Source organism: Thermobia domestica, chromosome 4 (assembly GCF_964235325.1).
Source record: "Thermobia domestica chromosome 4, izTheDome1.hap1.1, whole genome shotgun sequence".
NCBI lineage: Eukaryota > Metazoa > Arthropoda > Insecta > Zygentoma > Lepismatidae > Thermobia > Thermobia domestica.
In genome coordinates this window covers 12275234-12294311 of record NC_137457.1, presented here as the reverse complement: position 1 = coordinate 12294311, position 19078 = coordinate 12275234, and the positions used below count along the sequence as shown (strand labels likewise).

Below are 19078 nucleotides of genomic sequence, written 5' to 3'. Positions count from 1 at the left end.
TCACATCTCTGATAATGCTAATATTCAATGAATGAAGAAACATACAACATTGATAAAGAAAGTTCTCAAAACAGAGAATATATTTGATCTGTATATAACTAATGCCATTTTAGAAAAAAAACTATGGCTGCACATTGTGACTCCATAATTAAATATGTTAAAGTAGTACCTACTTGACTTTCCAAAGTTGATCCAACTGTCTCATTTTGTTATTATATACCGACAAATAAAAGAACATTAATGCATTTGTCCAGTAAAGCCTAGATCATGTACATTGATTTATCTACTAATAGAAATGCATTTTTCTTAGTTTAAACATGTCTACAAATGTTGCTTTAGTTTTATTATACACTAGCTTGTTGAATTTAAAACGAAAGCGAGTACTTTGAATTTTATATCTTAATGAAATTATATTTGTATAGATGTGTTTAAAGTAATTATATATTTTCGTATAGACTCTCATAATGTGGACAGTTTGGACTAGATATTAAAAGTGCTTTCTGAAAAAGTATGTATATACTATAAACATTATCTTGTATTATCAGAGTCTATTATACTACAAACTAAACAATGGCAAGTCTCTAATGGACGATTTTCAATTTTAAAAATCTTTATTTAAATTTCTGCGAAAATTATTATATCAATGAACGTGTATGTCCACAAAAAAACAAAGCCAATTTATCTTATTTTTTATGATGTTGTAAGTAGTAAAATTACACATGTAATTTTTAATACCTGAATATGAGAAAATGTAGTGAATAGAAATATTATTAGGAAAGTTTATCATATTCTAATTTTTTTGTTTCTTAGTACTTGGGCACAAACATGTTCACATTCTAAATTAGGCTACAATCTCCTTCTGTACTATTAATGTCAAATCATATGCTGAAGTCCCTGTACTTTACTGAAATATTATAACCTACCTGTCTTGGTAACAGTTGCTAATCCTGGACTCCCAGGTGTCTTCGAAAACTGCATCGTCTGAGATTGTCCATCTCCAGTTCCACCTGAGAATTATTGAAAATGAGTTTATTACCAAGATGTAAATATTATATTGTAATACAAACCATAATTGCATTCATTCATATATACCTGTTTGTGCACAACGTCATTTCTTAAGTTATGCAATGCATTATGATTTGAAGCAACTCCCGAGATAAAGCTTTCAGAGATATATGAAGACTTGAATGCTGACTTATCTAAGTGCCAAAAACTGGCGTTCGAGGAAACTAAGAAAAATATTGCTACTTTCACAATATGGGAAAGCATAATGCAAATAACTCATTCTGTTAGCAGTTATTACAAATACTTAGAGCCTTATTTGCACTTAGGTCTCATAGCAGGGCACTCGCATGAGGACGTAGATCAAATATCAGCAACAAAACAACAATTTCTAGTTTTGGCACTTAGATCATTCAGCATTTCAGGTTTTCATATATTTACAAAACAAATTGTTCTAGAGAATGAAACTAAAGTAATTGCTTACAGACTTTCTTGTTTGTTCTATTGATATTACTCTCGTACATGCACCACTATCACTGGTGTTAGCAAGTGATGTAACAGATCATATTGCATTGCTTCATCATCTATTTCAGCAATGATTATTGAACAGTATTTAGAATGTCAACAGCCATTAAACATATAAGTTAGTTTCTAAAGTGTATCTTTGCCCATTGCAGAACCGTACTTAGGTAGGTTGCTGTGGTATGCTGCGGTAATATTTTTTCTAAAACATGAAACTCCTATGACTTTTCTGTTAAAATTTACTTAACCGAAATAGCGCAACGGTTTCATTTTCTTATTTATCAAAGTGGCAAAATTTTAGGTTCTCTTTTAAAAATCAAATGGTTTCTGAGCCAATTGTGTTGTCCTTCTCTTGTCTCTTTAATTCTATTCTAATCGGAAACTGACACAAAAACACACAAAGCTGAAATTTTGCAGTTTATCTGTCTCTACTGAAGGTATTTAATTCACATATCCCTATAAGTGACAAGTCGAATTGTTATTTTTTTTAATATTTCGTATATAAGAATTATTTCGGTTTTTGAAGAGTAATTTGTGCATTCTAGCCATATCTGTTACCTTCAGAAAATACCTAGCGTTTATTTATTAATGTTTCTTAATAAAATTTTGTTACTTTTCTCTCACCTTAACCGACTAACAAGCAATTTTAATACATATATTTCTTGAATAGTATTTTAAGAAATTGAGGTATTTACTGCCTACGAAAATATGAAAAAGCAAGCTCAAGCAACTATTTATATTTTTCTAGCATATTGAAATAACAATTAATATTATATTTATTATTTTCAAATTGTTGTTAGGAATATCCACTGAATAGATGAAAAAATTCTACAAATAAAACCTTAAAGACGGAACCTGATCAATAGAGAGCAAGCTATGGACAAACATATCAAAAAATTATTTCTTTTAGATGCCACTTTTGTGTTTAAAATGTGTTTTAAAAATGAAATGAAATCTTTCAGTTTCCGTCCCACTGTTATACCGTCTAGGATAAACTAGACCATGATGATGAGAAATGAAGGAAATGGTGGAATGAAGAAAGTGGGAGGAAACGAAGGAACCCCGAGAAAACCAAAATACAGTGTTTGCCCACCACAAAGTTCACTTAGCTCGAGCTAAAATCGTAGCAAGATGTGGTGAAAGCTATATCACTGAGTACAAGCAAAACGGAATTTGTTTTACTTAAAAGTAATAGAGAATATGAAAAATTAGTTCCAAGTATCATAAAATACTAATAGCGGCATCATTAAATTTCAATTTACTATTTTTTAAGCAAATCGTATGAAGTTTGAAATCGATTAAGCTAAAAACCAAAAGATCAGTGCCAAATATATACAAAGATGGGGGAAAGTCAAGCAGGACTAGCTATTAACTCCTTGGTAGTATTATTAGTAAAAACACGAAATGCGGACGTAAAATAGTAACAAGGATTGTAATGATGGAAGAATCATTTGGAATGAAGGAATGTGTACTTTCTTTGAAGAAGTAAGAGAAATACTTTCGTGTGAAAAACTGTACCTTATGAGACAGAAACATGGTACTAAGCGAAAGGAATGCAGAGACAGAAAGCTTTCAAAAATGTGAACGTGGGGAACAATGAAGATACTTAGTAAGATCAAAAAGAGAATGAATTAGAAAGTACTATTAAAAGTAGGCCATCTTCTTCGATCAGGTTCCTTCAATCAGGTTCATTATGAAAATGCATTCTGCTTATATTAATTCCTATAATATAGTATACTTATTTATTACTTGATGTATTACAACAAGCAGCTAACTCATTCACCTAGATTTCTATTAGTTCTAATGTTACGTTTCCGTACAACATTGTATTATTTTTATTTAATTTATTAAATAATTTATTTACTTTTGCTTATGGTGGAGTTAACTAATAATTTGTCCTTTCTTTAACGAACATGTAAACGTTTTTTCTCCGTAATATAAGTTCATGGATATTTAAAAATATCCATGGATATTTAAAAAAAAAATGGGAGGAACATGGACGAGTACAAATATAGTTGTACGCGGAGACAGCACAGGTTTAAGAAGGTGAAATCTCTTAAATCTATGATCGGAAGAAAGCTTGGAGAGGGAAAATATACAAACGGACAGGTATCATACTGTCAGGGTAGAAATAGAGATGATATGCGAGATACACTAATAAATGTCAGTGCATATGTGTATCTGCACATTCGCTCCTCTCCTTCTATGATCGTCTCTTTGCTTAGTGTCTTCGCCAGGAAGTCAAAATTACAAACAAGGCAGAATTGATTCAGATTCTACAACGACTGTCTGTGGCTTAAACTTTCTGTCAGTTGTTCCAACTAGCTTACCTTACTTGATATGTGGACATCAAATATTACAGTCTTACCGTCAGACTGTTCCCGAATTAAATCATCTAACAAAACATCTCGTTCCTGTTAGCTGCAGTGGTTTCATCCAGTCTCTGGTTGCCAACTTCTGTCGACTGTACAACGTATTCATCAGATCGGAGGTTCAGTTTTACAGAAGCACATCTAGCATCGTGACAAGTTATCACAGCTTCAGTCGTTCAGTTTGTACCAATTTTCTGTATCGCGTTTTAAGGATATGATTCGTTTTATTTTTTTCAAATACATATACTTCAACGAGGTACCTGAACTTTTGATTTCACCGAAGGACTTCTACTGTCACTTTATAGTAAATGAAAAACGCTACAAATATAACATAACTGCTTTTATAAAATGAGAGCAAAGTAATTGCGCACTCATGTTAGTTATCTGATCTTTATACTGACTGCCAATAGGCATTATTTCTAGTTGATTCTTATCTGAAATGCTTCAAACAAGGATTCCTCATTCTAACTGAACTCTAAGTGTAATTTCTGTCTTAGAGGATTTTGGTAGTCTGGGCAAAAGCATTTTATGTAGTACAGTCTAGTTTTATTTAGTAGTACTATATACATGTTAGATTTTCTATATGTTATAATGTTAGTTTACACGTTTGTAGCTCCGATATGCCTTTTGATGTCTGCTAATCAGATTTCGTAATTTCACTAGGTTTGGATAGTACTTGACGAAAATATACTATGTATTTGATTTCGGTTGTTGCGTAAGTACGTTTACTTGTCAGTGATAGAGCATTTACCTAGGTTCTTATCTCGATCCTACGCTTTTGTAAGATTGTCGTAGTCATCGTGTTCATAAGCTTTCTTGGGGTTATATTTTCTAACACATTATTATTCAATCGATTATTTATAATTTACTAATTAATCTTCGCTGCTTCTTAAAATGGAGAAAGATTGGTTACAGCTAGTATGGATTAACAGTTCCGGTTATATTTGGACCACTAACACTATCCCTTTTGTATGTGTCGCGTGTATAGATTTTCTTTAACCCTTTCAGACCTGATTTTTTGTTTACTCTCCGGTGTTATTGTTATTTTGAATTATTATTCTTTATGACTTAACAAATGAAATACAACCGTCAATTCGTTTGCGGATGTCATATTTAGAGAATTATGGACGAACCATTTTGCGTGCATTAGGGTTGAAATACGTATGTAAAATAAAAATGGGATTAATCGAACACATCATTGTGATCTATATAGTTTAGAAACTCAAAATACATCACTAAAACAAAAGGAGAATTTATTGCAAATAGCTTGTTTCGCCAAGAATAAAACACCCTACGTGGGTGAGCTTTGTCCATTGTGATAGCTCCTGCAAGTAGTCTACAAGAAATGTGCATTGCTTCCTAACAACAGATTAAAACACCACAGAAATAGTGGAAAGTGATTTAGAAAAGTTCAAAGAATTCTGACATAAAAACCCAGCCATTTAGAATCCTCCAGAGTAATTATATTAAGCTTAAAGCTTAATGTACACAAATGTGACCACCAGGTCTGAAAGGGTTAAATATATAGGGCAATAATGACAGACTCGTTATAGTATACCTGTAACATAGCTGTACCTTGTAAACTTCATGACCAACCAAAGTTGAAATTTATTAGCTTGTTTATTGATTTTATGATGGGGTTTAGGATTACCAATATATTTATTTACTACTTTAATATGCCCTGAGCTTTATATGTGTACAGCTGTTTTATTGTATTTAGATTGAACTATTGAGTCTTTTTGAAGCGAAATATATAAGGTCTGTCCAGAAAGATACTGAACTTTAATTTTAAAAAAAAACATTCAGCAAAGTTATCATTGAGTTTTTACTTGCCAGTGAAAGTAGTATTATTCTTCTAAATTATTTGAATGATAATTGCTTCATCCTGCCAATATCATTGTGAGAACGAGAATTACAGTGAAGTTGCGTTCCGCATCTCTGGACATTTTAAAGTGATACGAAAATAAAGATTTTGGAAGAGAAATGTATGTGTATTAGGTTCTGTTTCAAATTTGCCATGACATATGCCAGGAAGTGTACATGGATGAATATATGGATCAAATAAAATGCCATGGGTGGTTTCAGCGTTTCTGAGCAGCTGGAACTTCAATCGAAGAGGAGTTGAAACTTCAGCGCCCATCAACGCCTGATGACGTTCACATTTATAAAGTGAGCGATGTTGTGCAAAAATTCTTCGTTTTATCATTCGCGAATGGAAATAAGTAAATCCTGTCATGTGATCCAAGTTGAAATAGTGAATATAAGTTGTCTTGCTGCAAAGTTCATTCTGTGGTACTTAACAAAAGACAGAAGTAGAAACACGTATGGAAATACGTAAAGATTGTTTTTGAATCGTGAAAATCAGCAAATAGGTAATTGAAAAATATATTAAGAATTGACAATATAAGTGAATAGTGAATAGTGAATTGACAAATAGTGAATATAAGTTGTCTTGCTGCAAAGTTCATTCTGTGGTACTTAACAAAAGACAGAAGTAGAAACACGTATGGAAAGATTGTTTTTGAATCGTAAAAATCAGCAAATAGGTAATTGAAAAATGTATTAAGAATTGACAAAACTTTGGTTTGTGTATATAACGTAGAAGCAATTGGATGATCATTCTCAATGACCGCGGAAACCTTAAGCGAGACCACAGAAAGCACTCAAACGGTCAAATTATATTTATTGTGTTCCTTAATTTTTTACTAATTCATTGTAAATAATTCTCTCGTGACCAAGCGACCAAGGAAGAGCGTTATTTAGAACTGATGTCATGTTTGCTGGAATCTATGAGGAAGAAGAAATCAGAAGCTGGAAGAAACGAAACATTAATTTTATACCGTGACAATATTCTTACTTATTCAGCGTTCTTCATTAGGTGGATTGAGGGGAAGAATATTACCATTGTTCTATTCCGAATACCAAACTTGTATCATCTAGCACGTGCAGATTTTTCTACTCCTTAAGCTAAAATCGAGGATGAAGGTTTATTATTTCCAATCCCTAGAAGGTATGTCAAAAATATCGTTACGAGACTTTTAGGGTATTCTAAAAGGAACGATCAAGGTGAGTTACATCAGTCAAAAAAGCCACTGGCATGGATTATTTAATAACGCAGAAAACTATTATTAAGGATATAAATCTAAATAACTTCCGTAAGTGGTAAACATCATTATATTTAGAAAGCTCTATTTCTTTCTATATTGACCTCGCATAATGAAAAGTGTTTATGGATCATGTTAAATCGAAGCACTTAATATATACTAGCTATATGCACTTCTGCTTGCCGTTTTAGTTTATAAGTCATGACTGCTGCACGTTAAATATTACAAATTTGATTTAACTATTTATTTATTTACTTGTTTATTTATTTTCCATTTTTATTTTGTTTGAACATTTAAACTCACCTGAAGCGACAAAAGTTGAGGCTGCACTGCCACTCTGCCCGTTCTGCATGGCTACAGAAAATGGCAAATAATATTAATTCTGAGAAATTGCCGTTATTTTGAAAGAGTAATGGACTTCGACTGTTCCAACGCCTTACATACTTACATGGGACATAAGACAAAAGTACAATACAAGACAAGAACAGATAAAATAAAACACATATGTTTCAACACATGTAGTACAATATTCGAGGACAGACGTTCAGTGACCACGGAGATAGGAAGTTAGTTACACTACTCATAATTTTTGATTACTTTCGTAACTTACAATACTCGTATAACGCTATTCAATTAAACATCTCTGTAATTAGTAAGGAATAGGCGTGACACTACGATAATATTTTTGTTCGTTCTCAGCTATTACAAGATATATGCTTCAAAATCAAGCAACACTAGATAAAATCTGCTAATTTATAGTGTACATATTAATTCCGAGAGAATAAAGAATAGAAACGTCATATGTAAGAGAGATGGAAAAGAGAGTGAAAGAAAGTATAAAACAACATAGAGATGGCGTGAGGAGAAAGAAAGATACCAGGAAACTAACACGAAATTAACTGGGATAGGACGCAAGTATTGAACATAGAGAAGAGAATGATAATAATGAAGTAGAAAGAGGCAGATTGGATTAAAAAAAGGTAGGAAAAGATAACCTGATAAAAACTGAACTGGGAGCTTACATATTAATAAATTATGGCACAGAATTTGGGATGGCATAGAAAGGAATATGAAATTGAATAAGTCCTTATAAGAACCAAAAGTGGCGGCACCTGATTGATTGCCTGAAATCATATATATGTTCTATAGTTTATATATATATATATATATATATATATATATATATATATATATATATATATATATATATATATATATATGTATATATATATATATACAGACTGTTCCATAATTCGTGTTATTTTCTACAGCGCTGGGAGAAGGTGAAGTTTATACACTATTAATGTAAAATTTGGCACTCTTATTGAGAAATATCTGAATTTTTCGAATATGTAAAGAAAATAAAAGAAAATCCCCCTTTTAGGGGTGTAAACACGAAAGTTCATTTTCCTTATGGGAGATTCAATGTTAAATTTTAGAAGCAGTTTTCTCCAATAATTATTCGTGAAGATTTTGGAGCAAATGAGTTGTATTTGTTACAAAATGCAAAAACACTCATTCACAAAGCTAGTAAAACCGTCTCAAACATTATTTTGCGAAGGTCCCCCTTTTGGGGGGCAAGGGGCGTAAAAAGGTGGTGCGTGATATGTTACCAAAATCCCAAAATTTATTTTCGGAATGCCAGTAAGCGTGAGATTAATCACAAACGTCACAGAATTAATGCTCCAATGTCCTTACATGTAAGAGTGACTTATAATGGGGCTACAGCCCCCTTTCAAAAATTAAAAAAAAAATCACCATAAATATCCTTAGTAGGGACATACGAGAAGAAGATATTTTTGTTAATGTGAAATTTGTCGTCATTGTATCAAATGAGTATGCGTTTTTCAAATCTGGAATATTATTTTGATAACGCACCGCCTTAGGGGGGCACAGGGGGCGAAGTACTCGATGATGGATCTTTATAAAAATTCAAAATTTTGTTCCGGAAATGCCAGTGAGCGTCAGATTTTTCACCACTGTTACAGGATTAATATTCTAATGCTCCTTGCATGTGAGAGTGACTTATATGGGGCTATAGCCCCTCTCAAAAAATCACCATAAATATCCTTCGTAGTGACATACGAAAAGAAGGTACTTTTTGTCAATTAATGTGTAATTTGGCGTCGTTGTATCAAAAGAGTATGCGTTTTTCACATCTGAAATGTTATTTTAGTAACCACTGCCTTAAGGGGGCACAGGGGGCGAAGCATCAGATGATAGACCTTTATAAAAATTTCAAATTTTGTTCCGGAAATGCCAGTGAGCATCAGATTAATCACAAATGTCACAGAATTAATATTCCGATAGTAGTAGTAGGGGCCGACGTATATTGCGCCGAGTCAGCAAAAATTTTTGTGACGTCATAGGTCAAAGGTCAATGACCTTGGCCCAGGGTCAATGACCTAGGGGTACCTAGGACCACCCCCTCTAAATTTTGGCAGGGGTACCTTGGCCCACCCCCTAAATTTTGGCAGGGGTACCTAGGACCACCCCCCTTAAATTTTGGAAATTGCCAAATCTAAAAATTGGGTATGGTAGCCTAGGACCACAGTATGTACCTCTATCAGTATTCGGGGTCTATGTCGTTCCCTTTCATGGGTAAAAAATTGCCAAAAATTCAAATTTCGGAGGTTTTTGACCTAATTTATCCCCTTTGATGAGGTATTATTACCTTATATAGTTATATGGGCGTATACAGGGGTCCATTCCCTTTCATAAGACATGGGTATATTAATGCACCCCTTCAAAAATTTGGGAGGGGTACCATGGCCCACCCCTTTAATTTTGGAAATTGACCAATTTCAACATTGGGTATTATAGTACAGGACCCTAATATGTATTATAATAAATTTGGGTGGTCCACCTCATTTCCTTCTAGGGGTACAAAATTGCCAAAATATAAACGTAAGCAATACGTTATACCACGTGTTTGGTTTTCGACCTAATTTATCTCCTTGGATGAGGTCCTATTACCTTATATGATTATATGGTGATGTATAGGGGTCCATTACCTATCATAAGACATAGGTGCACCCCTTGAAAAATTTGGGAGGGGTACCTTGGCCCACCCCTTTAATTTTGGAAATTGCCCAATTTCAACATTTGGTATTATAGTATAGGACACTAATATAGATCACAACCACGTGTTTGGTATTTGGTACATTTTATCCCCCTTTGATGAGGTCCTATTACCTTATATGGTTATGTATAGGGGTCTATTCCCTATCATAAGACATGGGTGCACCCCGGTAGGGGTACCTTGGCCCACCCCTTAAATTTTGGAAATTGCCCAATTTCAACATTGGGTATTATAGTATTGGACCCTAACATGTATTATGATAAATTTGGGTGGACCACTTTGTTCCCTTCTAGGGGTACAAATTTGCCAAATTTTAGTACAACCACGTGTTTGGTATTTTGGCTCATTTTATACCCTTGGATGAAGTCCTATTACCTTATATGGTTATATGGTCATGTATAGGGGTCCATTATCTATCATAAGACATAGGTACATTGGTGCACCCCGGGAGGGGTACCTTGGCCCACCCCTTAAATTTTGGAAATTGATCATTTTATATATTTGGTATTATAGTACAGGACCTCAATATGTATCATGATAAATTTGGATGGCCCATATCGTTCCCTTTTAGGGGTACAAAAATTGCCAAAATATAAACGTTGTACCACGTGTTTATTTTTTTGGTCCATTTTATCCCCTTTGATGAGATTCTATGATTACAGGAGTTCATTTCTTATCATAAGACATGGGCACCCTTCTTAAATTTTGGCAATGGGGGTCCACTGAAATTGTCCAATTGAAGCATAGTACAGGACCTCAATATGTTTCGGTGGTCGTATTACCAAATTTGTTTAGTACAACCACGTGTTCGGTTACTGACTCAATTAAGGTTATAAGGTATGGATGGGTATCCCCTTTCAATTTGGTATAACCCTTCGGGTGTAGTACAGTCACGTGATCAATGATTTGGTTTTGATGCGCGACGAGGTCCCTGGTCAATGTTCTCTAGGAATTAGCTGGAAACTTTGAACAAGATTCTTGGCATTTAAAACTTTTTTTTTCAACTTTTCAAACTAAAAAAAATGAAAACAAAAATTGAAACGAAAAAATTTCGAAACAAAAATGTTCAAACAAAAAATTTTAAACAAAAAAAAAATTCGAACATTTTTTAAACTTAAATTTCAAACAAAGTTTTTTAGTTTGAAACGAAAAAAATTTAAACAAAATTTCAAACGAAAAAAATTTAAAAATTTTGAAAATAATTTACAAACAAAAACTTTCAAACAAAAATTTTGAAACAAAAATTTGAAACAAAAATTTCGAAACAAAAATTTTCAACAAAAAAAATTGAAACGAAACATTTTCAAACAAAAAATTTTGAAAGAATAAATTTACAAACAAAAATTTCAAACAAAAAATTTGAAAAAAATTTTCAAACAAAATTTTTGAAACAAAAATTACAAAACAAATTTGAAACGAAAAATTTTTCAAATAGAATTTAAATCAAACAGTGATCAGCTTTCACGGTTAACCGTTAAACTTTATCCGGTTTTTAACTATTCGATTAACAAATAAACGGTTTTCAACTATTCGATTAACAAATAAACGGTTTTCAACTATTCGATAAACAGATGAACGGTTTTAACCTTTTCACACCAGTGAGTGCAAGAATTTTTGTACTCGCTTTAAATACGCATCATTTTTGAAACAAGGTGTTAGTGTTCATCATGGATACACAGTGGAAACATCCATTTACCTGTATTCTCGCAGGGCCTAGTGGGTGTGGAAAAACGTATTTTGTGAAGCGATTACTGTCACATCTCCCAACCATGATCAATGCAAAATTTCGTAAGATATATTGGTATTATGCAGAATGGCAAGACGTGTATGCAACAATGCCAGTTCCAGTAGAATTTCACGAAGGACTTCCACGAATGAAAGATTTTCAGCCTCAAGATGGACCACATTTGATTATTATTGATGACCATATGCGAGAAGTGAATAGTGATATTGTTGATATGTTCACAAAAGGATCACATCATCGAAATATTAGTGTGATTTTTATAACACAAAATGTATTTCATCAAAGTAAAGCAAATAGAAATATGAGTTTAAATTGTTCGTATTTGGTGTTGTTTAAAAATCCACGTGACAAGTCACAAATCAAGCATATGAGTTATCAAATCATGCCTGAGCATCCACTGTTTCTACAAGAAAGTTATGCAGACGCAACAAGAAATCCACATGGTTATCTACTGATGGATCTAAAACAAGATACACCCGATGAAATGCGATTTCGTACAAATATTTTTCCCAACGATTTGCATCATTATGTTTACGTACCAACAAAACATGTTTAAATTATTGTGCATGTGAAAAGAATGACTTAGTCTGTCACGATGTCTCCTACAGTGAAACACGCTGATCTGCTACGTGCTCTGCACAAAGCTAAACCAAGATTGCGTAAAGCTATTATTGCCAATGCAGACGCTTCATTAATTCATAGTATTTGTGAATGTTGTTATAATGTCTTAAAAGGCAATGTTCCACTGACAAGTGCGCAGAAGTCAAGATTAAAGCGTTACAAGAACACGCTCCGCTATCTGGTGGACAATACAAAATCATTGGATAAAAAGAAGAAACATTTAGCCGTACAACAAGGAGGATTCTTACCTGCATTACTTGCACCTATTGTAGGAAGTGTGTTATCCAGTATTTTGTTTAAACAATAAACTTCATGGAACATAGCAAGAAGATGGTTTTAGTGCCACCAGAAATGCTTCAACGAATGCATGCATCATCATCCCGTGTGAGTGAAAATCGAGAATCTAATCTTGATCGTGAAATGCAATCCATATTGAATACATCGTATCCAAGTGATGAAGAAAAATGGAATCAGTACAATAGAATATTACAGAAATATCTTTATGTGATACGTAAACAAGAAGAACCAATACCACTTACAATTACATCAATGAAACCTGATGGTGACGTCCCGAATGTTGACGATAGCACGAAACAAGAAATTTTAGCCGCAATACCACAAATGTATCGTAAGAAAGCCGAACTACTATTCCGTCGTTTAAAACAAGATGACGCAATTACGTGGGATCATAAAGGAACAGTGTACATCAACGATAATAAACTACATGGATCCAATATTGTAGATTTAATGTGCGATGTGACTCGACCGAGGAAACATTCTAATCCTCAAGGCTGGGAATTGTTTTGCAACTACCTTGCATCGTCAAACACACCTCAAGAATTGATTGGTAATCCACGAAGATTAAACTATATTGTCAAGCATAATAGTACAACAGCATCTGAAGGATCTGCACCACCAAAACCGGCACCTGAATTATTTTCTTCCGGAGAAGAAGAAGAAGAAGAAGAAGATGATGATGTTTTAGAAGTCCGACCAAAAAGAAAACGTATCATTCCACAATGGTCAACGTACAAACCATGAACAAAAAGTTGAAATCCATTTATTACAATCCAGCACATCCTGCATCATTTTCTACTGCAAAGAAATTATGGCAAGCCACAGGAAAATCTATACCTCTAGCCAAAATAAAACTTTGGTTAAACAAACAACCTACCTACACGTTACATCGTCCTGTACGTCGTCGTTTCCGTAGAGATTTTTATCTTGTCAACAATATTGATGATCAATGGGAATGTGATTTAAATGATTTACAATCACTTCAAAACTATAATGACAATTACCGCTATATTCTTACAGTGATTGATGTGTTTAGTCGGTACGGGTGGGCTGTACCACTAAAATCAAAAAGTGCCGAGGATATAGTGAATGCATTTGAAATGATTTTCCAGGACAGGAAACCAATTGTACTACGTAGTGATCAAGGAACTGAATTTACCAACAAGACAGTACAAAAGTTTTTCAGGAAACACAACGTGCAACATGTTACAACAACGGATCCAGATATTAAAGCCAGCATCGCAGAAAGATTTAATCAGACATTGAAACATCGTATGTGGAAATACTTTACCAAATATCAAACATACAATTACATCAAAGTATTGCCTTTACTTGTAAAAGCATACAATGAAAGTCGACATTCCAGTATTAAAATGGCACCTGCAAACGTTTCTCAGGACAATTTACTGGAGGTGTGGCATAACTTATACGACAAAAAGCTACAACGTTCAAAACAAGATACGAATTTATCTGTTGGTGATACTGTTCGTATAAGTAAAACAAAACGTATCTTTGACAAGGGTTACCTCGAGAACTGGACTTGGGAAATATTCAGAGTAAAAGCCATTGTACCAAGAAACCCACCAGTGTATCGACTAGAGGATTTAAATCATCAACTTATCGATGGTGTTTTCTACAGAGAAGAATTACAACCAGTACCGCTCCCTTCGACGTTCCTCATCGATAAAATATTACGTACAAGAACAAAAGGTCGCAGAAAGGAGTATCTCGTCCAGTGGAAAGGATATCCTTCCTCATTCAATTCGTGGATCCCTGCAACTTCATTGAAGAAGAAGAAGAAGAATGGAACCTGATCAAGATTTTTACGTTACACTTCACAGTAATAGTTCCATGGATTATTTTCCAGAAAATACATTGACTTCATATATTACGAAATTACAACGACGTGTAGAGTTTCGCCAGAAATGGGATGTGGCAATTGTAGAGATTCATTATCCACATTCTTTGCTGAACATTAACAGTAAAAACAATAAAATATATTACAAATCATCAAGTAGTAATGATCAGGAACCGTGGAAGGTTGTAACGATCCCTGTACGCTATTATAACAATATACGGGATCTTATTCATGCAATTAATATACATCATAAAGAAACCAATTTATTTATATCTCATGACGCAACTAATAATATATGCCTCATAAGACATCCCAAAAAGGAAATCCATACTTCTGTACAATTGTCACCAAGTGTTAGTTTAATGCTTGGATTTGACCCGAAAAGTGATTTAAAAGATATGGAAAAGGGACAATATACACCGGATGTACGATTAGGTTTACCATCACAAATGTACGTCTATTGTGACATTATTGAATCTGTCATTGTTGGAGATACAATGGTACCCTTGCTACGAATTGTCAACATGGATCCTGTAAATCATACTTTTGGAAGTCATGCAGTACAAATCTTTAATCCTGCACATTATGTTCCTGTGGAAAAAATGAATTTTGAGCAAATACAAATCGATATAAGGGATAGCACAGGTCATCCTATGCCATTCACCTTTGGAACGGTGTCTACAAAACTACATTTCCGTCGTCGTCGTCATGACTGATCCGTATTTGCAATACTACCAAAAACAAGCGTTATCCGGTATCGGCAACGTCTATGTGGGAAGTCCCTATCAAGCAGGACATGGCATTGGAAGTTTCCTTGGTGGCTTATTTCGTTCAGTGTTACCACTTGTGAAGCAAGGCGCTAAAACTGTGGGAAAAGAATTATTAAAATCAGGTGTCAATATGATTAATGATGTGGTGATCTCGAATCAACCGCTGGAAGAATCGTTTCATCAACGTATGCAAGAGGCAAAATCGAATTTACAAGAAAAAGCTAAAAATAAGTTGAAAACTATGCTGGGAAGTGGATATCATAAACGAAAATGGGATGACTGCTCTCAGTTTGAGGTTGACCTTCCAACGATCAACAACACCATCAATCCTACAAAGAGACGTAAATTATCACATAAGAAGAAGAAGAGATCATTGGCATCGTCACCAGATATTTTTGATTAATTCAACGATGGCTTTCTTACATCATCAATCCTGTGAATGTGTAAAAAGTGAATTGGACATTTTTTCAACATTACCCACGCAAACCAGTGTTCTGGACAATCGTATTATAGGCTACAAACCAATTAGTTCAATAGCTGAAAATTCACCAATAGAATTTGTAGTGAGTGGTAGCAGTGATGAATATATTGATTTACCACAAACCTTATTATAAATCCAAGCACAAATTGTGAAACCAGATGGTTCCTCCTTCATCAATACGGATAAAGCAATTGCACCTGTCAATGATTTTCTAAATGCTATGTTTAGTGAAGTACAAATCTACTTGAACAATAAACTGATTTCATTTCCGTCACATAATCATCCATATCGTTCGTACATGGAAAAACTACTCAATTATAGTGATGGAGCTAAAATACACATTTACAAACAGCAATGTGGTTTCAAGATACGGCTGGTCATATGAACGCAACCACAAGTGAGAACAAAGGATTTCAACAACGCTATGAACTGACAAAACAAAGTATGAAATTCGATATGATTGGACATCTTCATTGTGACATTTTTAATCAAGATAAATTTTTTAATTCATGGAGTCGAATTACGTGTGAAACTTATTCCTGCAAAGCCAAACTTTTGTCTCATGGCCGGTGAAAGTGGTGTCAATGCAAAAATCAACATTCTAGATGCATCGTTGCAGGTGAAAAAGTCAGCATCAGCCCTAGTGTCAAATTGGCACACAATAAAATTTTACAATCTACACCGGCAAAGTATCCTCTGACAAGGGTTCAAATGAAATCATTTACCATCCCGAAGGATATACAATCCAAAACTATTGATAACCTGTTTATGGGAACATTGCCAAATCGTATTATTGTAGGATTTACATCGAATGAAGCATCCAGTGGAACTATTACCACCAATCCATTTGAATTTCAACATCTAAACATTAATTTCTTTACACTGTACGTGGATGGAAAAGCTGTACCATCAAAACCGTTGCAACCCAACTTTGAAGAAAATCTCTACATTTCATCGTACCACACATTGTTCTCAGGCTCTGGCATACATTTTACCAATACTGGAAATACAATTTCAAGAGCCGACTACAAGAATGGATATACACTGTTTGTATTTGACCTAACTCCCGATTCTTCTGCTGGAGATTGTCACTATTGGAATTTACAACGACATGGCGCCATCCGATTAGAAGTTCATTTCCAAGAGAAATTAGCAGCACCTGCAAACTGTATTGTGTATGGAGAGCTTTCCTCACTCCTAGAGATCGACCACCAGCGCAACATTATCCTGGACTTTTAAATTACAAGGTACGTATACGTTATGTATCATTTCCATTCACGATGTTGAATACATTACAATTAGCTAGTGCTTTAAACGGTAGTCCATTGTTCAGAAATCATTTTACCGGGGTATTTGCAAGCGATGAGTTGCCCTCACGGATTTCTCTTCCTCTGGCAATCATTGTAAATACAGATCCATCTACAAAACTAGGAAGTCATTGGATTGCAATTTATATTGATCATCGCGGTGTTGGAGAATATTTTGACAGCTATGGCCTTCCTCCTTATGTACCACAACATGTTGCATTCTTAAAACTTCATTGTGTGTACTATAAATATAATAATAGCCAAATGCAAAGTCTTGGTTCATCCGTATGTGGGTATTATGCTTATTTTTATTTGTGTTGTAAAGCCCAAGGAAAATCTCTGCGTGAAATTCAATACTTGTTCACAACAGTACCCACGGTTAATGATCGTAGACTGCTGCAATATACCTTCCAGGTAATTTTATCATATTTATCATTGTAAGTGTATTTGTTTATCATCATCTATTTCTATACTAATCATCTTTTTTTCCTCGTTCTTTATTACAGAATTCACAATACGAAGCTTTGCAAACGTGCTATGCTGCAAAACATGGAAACAAATCATCGCAAACAAGAAGAGGAGACAGTCTAATGAAGAAACCCAGCTCAATATACAAACATTGTCAATAAGAAAGAAAAAGAAGAAACCAAAAATATGAATAAAATACAATTTATACTTATTTATGTGTTTTTATTGTCCATTCCATATACAACGTTATCAGATTCTCCTAAAGAACTGTGCGATATAAGACGAGAACCCTGGGCAAAGTTTCCACCTAATTCCTAGAGAACATTGACCAGGGACCTCGTCGCGCATCAGAACCAAATCATTGATCACGTGACTGTACTACACCCGAAGGGTTATACCAAATTGAAAGGGGATACCCATCCATACCTTATAACCTTAATTGAGTCAGTAACCGAACACGTGGTTGTACTAAACAAATTTGGTAATACGACCACCGAAACATATTGAGGTCCTGTACTATGCTTCAATTGGACAATTTCAGTGGACCCCCATTGCCAAAATTTAAGAAGGGTGCCCATGTCTTATGATAAGAAATGAACCCCTGTAATCATAGAATCTCATCAAAGGGGATAAAATGGACCAAAAAATAAACACGTGGTACAACGTTTATATTTTGGCAATTTTTGTACCCCTAAAAGGGAACGATATGGGCCATCCAAATTTATCATGATACATATTGAGGTCCTGTACTATAATACCAAATATATAAAATGATCAATTTCCAAAATTTAAGGGGTGGGCCAAGGTACCCCTCCCGGGGTGCACCAATGTACCTATGTCTTATGATAGATAATGGACCCCTATACATGACCATATAACCATATAAGGTAATAGGACTTCATCCAAGGGTATAAAATGAGCCAAAATACCAAACACGTGGTTGTACTAAAATTTGGCAAATTTGTACCCCTAGAAGGGAACAAAGTGGTCCACCCAAATTTATCATAATACATGTTAGGGTCCAATACTATAATACCCAATGTTGAAATTGGGCAATTTCCAAAATTTAAGGGGTGGGCCAAGGTACCCCTACCGGGGTGCACCCATGTCTTATGATAGGGAATAGACCCCTATACATAACCATATAAGGTAATAGGACCTCATCAAAGGGGGATAAAATGTACCAAATACCAAACACGTGGTTGTGATCTATATTAGTGTCCTATACTATAATACCAAATGTTGAAATTGGGCAATTTCCAAAATTAAAGGGGTGGGCCAAGGTACCCCTCCCAAATTTTTCAAGGGGTGCACCTATGTCTTATGATAGGTAATGGACCCCTATACATCACCATATAATCATATAAGGTAATAGGACCTCATCCAAGGAGATAAATTAGGTCGAAAACCAAACACGTGGTATAACGTATTGCTTACGTTTATATTTTGG

The 19078-nt window shown here is 34.4% G+C and overlaps 1 protein-coding gene across 9 annotated transcripts in view; it reads right to left on the bottom strand.

Moving 5' to 3' along the window:
* The window catches only part of LOC145683720 (uncharacterized), a 425859-nt gene that overhangs the window by 61013 nt on the left and 345768 nt on the right, over positions 1-19078 (bottom strand). For 8 of the 9 annotated variants that reach the window (XM_081755184.1, XM_081755190.1, XM_081755187.1 and 5 more), the window contains 2 exons: positions 7304-7354; positions 924-1007 (listed from right to left, as the gene is read on the bottom strand). In XM_081755184.1, the coding sequence (XP_081611310.1) occupies positions 924-1007; positions 7304-7354 (135 nt within the window). The remainder of the gene's footprint in view (positions 1-923; positions 1008-7303; positions 7355-19078) is intronic. The other variant, XM_081755185.1, reaches the window with a different exon arrangement.